Genomic DNA, 9848 nt, shown 5'->3' on the forward strand with positions numbered 1-9848 from the left:
TTTAGTGGGGTCAGCTATCCCCCAAAAATGGCTCTACCAATAGACAATATCGCAATTAGCAGTACAAATACCACCCCACTGCAGTGATATGTCCTCATCCTTCCACTGCCTCATTCACTGCCTCTTGGTTGCAAATGTTTCACAGAGTCACTGAATGGTTGAGGCTGGAAGAAAACCAAATTCCCCACCTCCCTGGAGGTCCCCAAAAGCCCCACTTGGAGCTGGGGAGCCTTTAGGCTTTCACTGAACTCCAGCATAGGGTGCGTCCTTCTGAAAGGTAAAAGTAGAGACAAACATGCCCCAGACCAGACCTCCCACTGATATTTAACTCTGACTGTCACACAGAATGGCTGAAAGGCTGCATAGATCCCTGTGGTCATCCTTCAAATTAGCAAGACTGTCTGAAATTTTTCTCTTAGGAAAACTCTTACATTTCCTTTAGGAACCCTCTCCACAAGCCTGGTCTTTCCACCTTACCAGCACTACTTCCCTGAGTTGCTGATGAACACCTTGGACTTTGAACAAGCCTTCTCCCTTGGGTATTTCATGTACTTTCACTTTGATTTCTATCCTGTGAAATGTTAGCACATTAGAAAAACCAGAACACATTACAGTCTCCTTTTTCTGTCTGCTTTTAGGAAATGTACAACCAGTTGATAGCACTGCTGAAACTCATTTAATAATATCACAAGCACCTCTCTCCACAGGCTGGAATTTCTTTCCCTTGTGTTCTCAACTGATTGTCAAACGAAGCAGGTACTCTGAATGGCTAAATTAGCACAGTATTCTGCTTTGTTTCACTTTTCCTGTAATTTAGAGGACATAAAAGCCTATTAAAAAAATTGAAGTAAAACTCCAAGCAGTGCTGAAATGTTTCGGATCAAAGGTGAGAAAACAGGCACCAAATTTGTATGTGTCCTGTCTGGAAAACCCCCCACTTTTCTGTCCTTCTCACTGACAATATCTCTTTTGCAAGGAGGCAGCAATCTTGAAAGTACTGGTTCTGAAAACCAAGCATCTCACCAGTCAATATTCTTTCTGCATGAAACCTGTGAATACATTTCACAGCACAAGCACAGGTGCCTCCTTCGTTTCCTTTGGGGCAAAAAACAGCAAAGGAAGCAGTTTAACAGCAGCTAATACACCAGCTGCATATGTCTTGAGGCGCAGATGGCAGACAAACAAATAGACATATTGGTATCGCTGTACAACACAATTTGCTTACCAGATTGAGGACTGTCAAATATTTCCACTGCCCACCGTAAAGGAACACTTCAGATGGCCGCTCCTCTGTTTTCACATGTGAGATGGAATAGGCAACGAAAAAATACCAGACAAAAGCAAGGCAGTGGTATGTGGCGAGAGTAGAGATTTCCATGCTTCAGCCAGGAGCAACTGAATGCTGCTTCTAAAGCAGCTTTTCTCTTAAGGTGCTCAGTGCATAGGATAAGGCAAGGGAGGAGGGTTTACTTCAGAGCAGTCTCAGGACACGATGCCACTTTGCTCTTGTCAAAAGGAAAAATCACAAGGCTGCAAACTTTGCTTCTGTTTGTTTCCCTTTTCACTGTACAGATAGGCTGGGGGTGGAGGGACGAGAAGAATAGGCTTATTCCCTGGATTTAAATGCCTTGCTCAAGATTAACAAAGATTAGTTGCAGAGTTACATAAGTTTTGGGTTGGGTTATTTTTTTTGCAAAAGTAGGGGGGAGTTTTGCTGCTGATTTTGTGTAACAGGCTGTCATGTGTCGGGTAGAGAGTGAAAACAAGTGGCATTTTCCTTACTTGTAGCTGTATATGTAGCCATGTCTCCAGCTCAGCTTGGGAAGCCTCTGTGACTGTTTTTGCCTTGTGCAAAGAAAGAAGTGGGAAATCTAATGGCTTGTGAAAGAGAAGCATAGTTGATTTGTTGATAGGCTATGGAGGTGGTAAGGAAGCTGACAGGATTCATAGGCAAAGGTCCTTGGGGCTGAAAATCTCTGTGGCTGTTAATATTTTTTTTGTGGGAAAAGGCTCTGCCACCTTTATGCCGCTCCTAGCATCTGGGATCCATCACAGCTGTGCATGGCAGGTTGGACAAACCCTGAGTCACTCTGAAGCTCTGGCAGGGATGGAGACACAGGGCAAAGGCCTTGGGTGACAAACAAGAAGTGCTGTGCAGTGTATTTTGCCTCTCTGCTTCTTTATTTGCTGCCATTCAACTTCAGACAGCCCCTCTTCCCTGGCATGGTGTCATTGCATCACCAGGGCTGAGAAGAAGAGAAAAACCAATACAAAATGACCCTAAAATGAAGCAAACAAAAAAATTCCCACAAGAATGGTTGCTTTTCCCTCTCCTCCTGCTGCACCAAGCAGCCACAACTAGCACTGTGAAGCACACAGAACATTTCCTAGAATCTCCATAATTGCTGTGCTCTCAGCAGTAATTGCCACCTGAGTGGTAGTATCACGCCCCATCCCACAGCTGGACCTTCCCCATGCAGGATGGGGAGGCAGGATGCCCTTCCTGCCCTTGCAGAGGTTGCCCCGTGAGCAGGGTTCCGCTTTGGCCAAGCGCATTGCATTAAGAGATCTCTTTTTCCTCCCCTTTTAAATGGCCTACAGACAGCATTGAGCAATCTGCTGTGTTTTGGTTTGGTTTGTTTTTATCTGGCTTTTTTTCTCCCCTCCTACTGGATGCAAGGCTCCATGTGGGATAATTTCCTATGAACTCAGACAGCAATGTGCATCCACGTTGGGAAACAGACCTCGTGCTAAGGCACTTCAGTATTCTCCTGTGTTTCATTGACTTCTCCCCTAATTCAGATTGCCCACATCCAGATCCCCCAGGCATTCCAGCTACCACAATCCCAATGAATTATTGCTGCCTCACTTATGAAAATTAAAATATGTAGAGTCTTCTGTGGTTGTTTGAGGTTGGAAGAGAAAACTCCCTGCCAGGAAAAAAAAGAAAAAAAAAAAAAGGAAAACAAGATGGGATTATGTTTTTTGTACTCTGACAATGTCACCAGTCTTTTCATAGAATCACATAATCATAGAATTATTTGGGTAGGAAGGGGCCTTAAAGATCATCTAGTTCCAGCTTCCCTGTCATGGAAAAGGACATCTTCCACTCGACCAAGTTGCTCAAAACCTTGTGCAACGTGGCCTTGAACACTTGAAGAGATGAGGCATCTACAACTTTTCTGGGCAGCCTGTTCCAGTGCCTCAACACCACTGAAGAATTTCTTCCTAAGTTAAACCCATTCTCTGTCAGTTTAAAGCCATTCCCCTTTGTCCTGTCACTAAATGTCCTTGCAAGAAGTCATTCTCCAGTCTTCTGCTGCAGAACCCCCTTTAGGTACTGGAAGGCTGCTCTAAAGCCTCCCTGAAGCCTTCTCTTCTCCAGGCTGAACAACCCCAGCTCTCTCAGCCTGTCTTCATAGGAGAGGTGCTCCAGCCCTCTGAGCATCTTTGTGGCTTTCTCTGGACTTGCTACAATGGGTCAGTGTCCTTCTTATGACCAGAGCTGAATGAGACTACTACAGGTAGGGTCTCATGAGGGTGGCATAGGGGGGCAGAATCACTTCCTTTGACCTGAAGGCCACACTACTTTTTATATAGCCCAGGATACATTTGGCTTTCTGGGCTGCAAATGAACATTTCCAGGCCATGCTGAGTTTCTCGTTAACAACCCTCCAGATCTTCTTTCAGGGCTGCTCTCAATCCTTTCTCCCCCAGCCTGTGTTTGTGCTTGGGATTGCCTTGACCCAGGTGTAGGATCTTGCACTTGGCCTTGCTGAACTCTATGAGGTTTGCACAGTCCTACCTCTCCAGCCTGTCCAGGTCCCTCTGGATGCCATCCCTTCCCTCCAGTGTGCGGACTGCACCACACAGCTCAGTGTCACCAGCAAACCTGCTGATCCCACTGTCCATGTCACTGACAGAGATGTTAAGTAGAACTGGTTGCGATACCAACCTTTTAGGAACACCACTTTCACTGCTTTCCACTTGAACATTGAGCTGTTGACCACAGCTCTTTCAGTGCAACTATTCAGTCAATTCCTTATCCACTGAATGGTGCGTCTGTCAAATTTGTGTCTCTCCAGATTAGTGACAAGGATCATGTCATGTGGGACAGTGTCAAATGCTTTGCTTGTGTCCTAGAAAATCTAGCAGAAAAGGGTTTTCATTTGCCTTTACAGAATTTCTGGGTAGGGGCAGTGCTGCTATGAGCTGCTCTTCCTTGTCTAGACTCATCCCTGTGACAAAAGGCAGGAAGAGAGTAGGACTATGTCATGGAATGGTCCTTTTTTTTAATAGCTTGCATACCAAAGTCACCAGGCAGTCAGCTCTTCTAACAAGTAATCTTCACACCAGCCTTTCTGAGGTTGAGTGTAACTTAAAAAATGGGTAGGCTGAGCATTCTGCACAGTAGGTGCCTGAATGCATGCAAATGAATGTAAATGTATGCAAAATGGCAAGGTGTGTTTTTTCTTTTCTGGAGGATTTTGGCCAGTATGGCTGGGAAGGTGTCAAGTGCGGTGACAGTTTTCTGATGTGGACATCTGTCCCTCAGACTGAGACCATCTGCTTTGTTTTCCCATAGACGCGAAGGAAGATACATTCCCTTCAGCTTAGCTAACGGATAAAATTTGGATGCAGAAATATGGCAAAGAAAGCATGAGCACCAAATAGGATCTGAAATCCAACACTTCACACTTCATGGAGTCTTTCTTGTTTCACAGCTAGTGTGATGTAGCAAGCAAATACACGGGAAAGGTCATATCTTATGTCATCTCTCCATGGGTATGAACATCGACTGAAGGTTCAGTGGAATAGGAGATTCAGCCCAAATCTTTTTGCAGCGAGTGGAAAAAGGAAGAAGGAGCACACTGGGGTGCAGCAGATGTGTTGCTGCAGATCTAGTGTGACTGTTTAGGGAAACACCATTTTCCATCTGCTTGGTACCACACCCCAGCTTGCATCTGCTTCTCCCCTGGAGCTGAGCCACATTCACACACTTTGATAATGCTCCCAATCCACTTCAGGGGCTCATCTGATTTGTGCAGTGATAGCTGACTTTGTGCTGAAGCAAACTGGGAGCTCCCAGTTAGATCATTAACATGGCTCAGCTGAAGGATAGAGCAAGTAACTGGAGTTGTAAATCACCTTGTTTCCACAAAATGTCCTCTGCTCATGCCCAATTCTGTGAGAGTGACTTAGGCCAGATTGCTTGGCTGCAGTGAAATGGGTTTGACTCACTCATGTTATTAGTATGGTTCAGGTACAGAGGCAACAGCAAGCAGTGTGAAGTGGCAATATCTTAGATGATTGTGTGTCTTCACTGATGGGCATGGTATTTCCAGGCCATCAAGCAGTCCCCAGCTAAGTCCATCATTACCATGCAGTGTTTAATTACCACCTCAACCTGTCGCTGATGAAGCAGCTGATAGAAACAAATATTTTTGCTTCCTCACTTCTGGAAATTTGTTTAGAGACCAGATAGGTGCCTTTCAAATATTCTTCAATATTTTTTCACTGGCAAGGTTTCCTCTCTGCCAGGGCAGCACCTAGTGATGGCAAAACAAGCGAGAGCAAGGCAGGAAATTACTGGCAGATGACAGCAGTTAGGATCAGGTGATAGGAACAGATTCAAAGCCATGCAAAGGCCTAGGGGAGTTAAAAAACCTGCCTTCCATTCTAGGCACCATCTAAGAAGAATAAGATACTGACTGGTACAGAATTACGTTTTGCTTCTGCCAGAGTGATTTTATAAGGTGAGAAAACCATAAGGAGTTGGGCAAGTATATTTTTATTCTAGTTTTTTGATGCATGTGTCCTTGATGCAGTTCTCTGTTTAACATGTAGATTTCCTAGTTTTGTTGTTTTAAATTTACTGCTGTTGTCAGCTGGCTTGCATTAGGGGCAGCATCCCTTGAAAGGGGGGCCCAGGGCTGTGGTTGTGCAGCATCCTCTGTGCAGAATGTGGTTGTGTCTGGAGGCTCTGCTTTCCTTGTTCTGGCTCAGTTGCAGGTAGTGCAGGGGTCTGTGTGGAAGATGCATTTTCTGACAAGCCCTGTCTGAGAAAGCTTTTTAGCACATAGTGTGAGGCTGCCTGAGCTCTATGTCCCCAGGGACATCTACAATAACAATTCATTCTATGACAGCCAAAATGTGTGAAATGAAACATAATTGACAAAATTGCAAGCTTGGCATAGTCTGCTCCAGGCATCATCAAATCTTGAGGCAAAGTCATGTGGTTGGTGTAATTCACAAGACTTAATTCTCTCTGTTTTTGTCGTGGGCTTTGGTAGCTTCTGGGGGTTTGAGTTAACTTTGCTTTGCAGCTGTATAAGCAACAAGTGTAAAAATATTTTAACTTCTAATAAAAGCTGAAGGCTTTGCTGAGCAATGCAGCAGTGATAGCAACAAATAATGAAGATTGATTAAAAATATCCTGAAAGATTTCACTACAAATCTGAGAACAAGCAATGCTGCAACATCTACCTAATGTGTGTGGTAAGCAGGAAAATTTTCTGGTTCTTAGACAGCTTATGTATCCTCCTGCATGTGCCTCTCCTCTCTCTCTTGAGAGATTAATATTTTTGTACTTTTATTTTCTTTGTGTAAGATTAATATTTTTAATATGTATTTTTAAGGAGAAGTCAGGAAATGGCTTACCTCATCTTGATATCTTTGTTCTGAATTGAATTAAAGGGTTGCTCTAAAAAGCCAAAATTCAGAGGGATTCCTCAGTCCCAAAGGGATGACTTGTATACAAGCAGAAATTGGATTCAGTAGTGGGAAGTATTTGCTTAGATTTTAGAGTTTCTCCTTCTCATTGAGTTGGCTTTTAAACTGTGTGTTTATCCAGATTGCTAAATGAAATGTCACTTTGATCCAAGCCCAAAACTTCCTGTGTAACAATGATTTGACATTTCTGACTCTTTTAAATGAATGAAAATTATGACATTAATCAAAACAAAACCTTTTCAGCTAACAACTTGGATTCTAAAAGTAGATATGTTGAAATGAAGAAACATTTTACCAGAAAAAATGCTTGCCTATCTCATTATCTCCTACTCATAGGGGAAATTAGTAATTGTTTACCTTACCTCCAAACCCCAAGAGCGTGTTCTCTCTTGGCATAGTTAATATTGTTTAGAAATAAAAGGCATGTTTTTCGCCTATTTTCAAGAGCTTCCAAGAATTTATATACTTTTTAAAAGAGTTATATACATTGCTTCCTAATTTTACCTTTTCCTTTTTCTGTCAGAGAGGTAAAATTAATATTTGACTATTTAGAAATATTGTGCACAAACAACCCAAAGCTCAGAGTGAAAGAAATATACCACAGTGTACTAGGGGAAAAAATGCCACGGTATTTATCTCGCACACATGAAGTATAACTGGTTCTCTGACTTCTAGACAATTGTGTTGGGCAAGCTAAGATGTGCATTTATATTAATGTTTCTTGCTTTGCCCTTTCTAGAGGGGGGTCAAGAACTGGTCTTGTAAAGAGATGTGTGTTTGATAACATACTGCATATCAAAATTTTCAAATTTGTATGGGGTTTCTTCATCCACCACTGAAACTCAGGAACTTCTAGGACTACACAATAGAACTTTGACAGAAGAGATTCATATTTATGACACAGAGAGAACCTTGCTGGACCAAAGGGATAAGAATTGTAGGTGGCAGAGTAGAAAAACCAAAGTCACTTTTTCATAACTAAGGAAACATTACTAACAGCATTTTTTCCACTTCCTTTTCAGAAGATGGCAGATCTAGCACATGTTACTCTTACTGTGTCTATTTATAACCATAAGTAATTATTCCACATACAAGGCAATAGAGATCCAGCACTGACTCCACTAAGTGCTTGCTGAATCAGTGTCATTTATGTCCAACTCTATCTTAGATAATATTAGATTAAGTATTAGATAATAAGATAAAGTCCTATCTATAGTGTGTATTAGTATAGTACCTAAATCTATTGTCACAACCTTTGTTACTTGTATTGCAACAAATGCAGAGCATGGAACTGCTTATCCCTGCCACGTGCATGGAGCAGTGCAATCCAGAGCAGTGAAGTGGTGTTCTGGTTACATGGAAAGCTTCTGCTGAAATGTAAATTAATGATTATTCCCATTAAGTCCTGATAACCTCTGAAGCATGTTGGAGGAAAGGACATAATTGTGCAAGAGATGTTGAAGAGGTGCTGGTTTGCTTCCCACCATTGGTGTCATCTTGATGGATGACTCAGTGTGTTATAAAACATATGTAAATGCCAAGAATTTCCTAAACCCTGCTAGATGCTGAGGACCTTGCAAACTGGCTGGAGTGGCAAGTACAAGGATCTCCTCTCTCTGGGGATGCTAATATCCTTTGTACACCAAATCCATGCCCAGTTCCTGGTCACTACCAGACACTGAAGAACAAAGTAAATTTTTCAGTCTGTCAAATACAGGATAAAACAAAAGTTGTAGTGCTTTAATGATGCTAACAACCTTTTAACAGAATAAAGAAGTTTGAACCAGTGGGTTGGTCCAACTGCTGTTCTTGCAATGGGTATAAAGAGTGGGTTTCTTTCACAAGAGCCACTGCTGTGGTTTTCACAAAAAAACATCAGCAGTGTCTGACAGAGCTTGTGGCTCTGGAGCCTACTTGTGTACTGAGCAGTCAGCTTCTAGAAGGCTCTCGCTGAAGCAGAGGTTACTCAGAGGGCTATTCTGGCTCAGGCATAGCCTAAACCCTCTGCTCAGCTCTCCAGGGAGGCATTGCCATAGCAGTCAGACTCTAGCTGGGCACTGTCAGTAGGCACATGTTGGGTTTACCAAGTCAGTGCAGCTCCTCATCTCTCCCTTCTCAAACAAAAAAGCAAATCCTGTGTCAGAAGCTGTGTGTGATACCAATGATATGTCAGTGTCTTGGCTGTTGTTCTTTCTGGCAATGTATAAGCACTCCTGCAACTGTGAAGCACTGGCAAATTGCCCCCTGTTATTCCCCCTTTACCCTGGGACATTCTCTGAATTTTCTTGTCTCTTTGATGAGGATGGGATGACAAAGTGGTAAGCCATGACCTGCTTCCCCAAGCTGAAGTGGCCTGCTGCCTCCTCTTCATTTCTTCTTATCATGATCACCAGGACCAACCCCCACATAAAGATGTTTCCAAACACCAGCATCTTTCTGAGGATGTCATTCCACTCTCTCCAGCTTCCTCTTAGTTGTTACATGTATCCACACTCACTATAGTTCCTAATTTTCACAGATCTTCCTCCCTGGGGGGGCTTTTCCTACCTGGTCAAAGTGCATTTGTGATGTCTATTGCCCAAAGGGCTGTGCCAGGCATGAGCAGGTTCTGGCCCACAGCGCCTCCCTGCAGTGTACCAGTGCTCTTGCAGTGCTACATGCGAGGGAGGTGGCAGTACAAGCACTTCCTCTCTGCTTCTCAGCTTGTCTCTTGCTTTGCAGGCTGTGCTTGGGGCACAGCTTGAGCTTGCCCTCTGCAGGGGAGTGAGAGGCGATGGGGAGCCCTGTGCTTCCTGTAGCAGCTGTGGCTTACCTTGGCATCTGCAGCCAGGGCCTCTTTGCTTGATTTAGCATGTCACAATTTCATGGACTGGGTTGATTTAGTGGTGGCTTCTTACAGAGCATTTTGCCAGAGCTGTTCATAAGACTGGCTGTCTCCCATAACAAAATGTTATCCTTCGGGAGTTATCCTGTGTAGAAATGAACTTGAGTGAGGGGAAGAGGGAGAAAAAAAAAAAAAAAAAAGACAAAAAGTACTCCCCACAAAATTCACTTTTTCATCCACCTAAAGTTTCCTTCTGCCACTGTCAGTTCCATTAAGTGACGCACATTGGCGC

General features: G+C 43.4%; 1 protein-coding gene across 2 annotated transcripts in view; it reads right to left on the reverse strand.

Moving 5' to 3' along the window:
- The window catches only part of ADTRP (androgen dependent TFPI regulating protein), a 30351-nt gene extending 28784 nt beyond the window's left edge, over nt 1-1567 (reverse strand). For both annotated transcript variants that reach the window (XM_014254508.2, XM_005525290.3), the window contains exon 1: nt 1226-1567. In XM_014254508.2, coding sequence (XP_014109983.2) covers nt 1226-1378 — 153 coding nt within the window. In that variant the 5' untranslated portion in view covers nt 1379-1567. The remainder of the gene's footprint in view (nt 1-1225) is intronic.
- Nucleotides 1568-9848: the final 8281 nt, after the last annotated feature.

Source organism: Pseudopodoces humilis, chromosome 1, assembly GCF_049639895.1.
Source record: "Pseudopodoces humilis isolate 2021_Gansu_Grassland_sample_001 chromosome 1, ASM4963989v1, whole genome shotgun sequence".
Lineage (NCBI taxonomy): Eukaryota > Metazoa > Chordata > Aves > Passeriformes > Paridae > Pseudopodoces > Pseudopodoces humilis.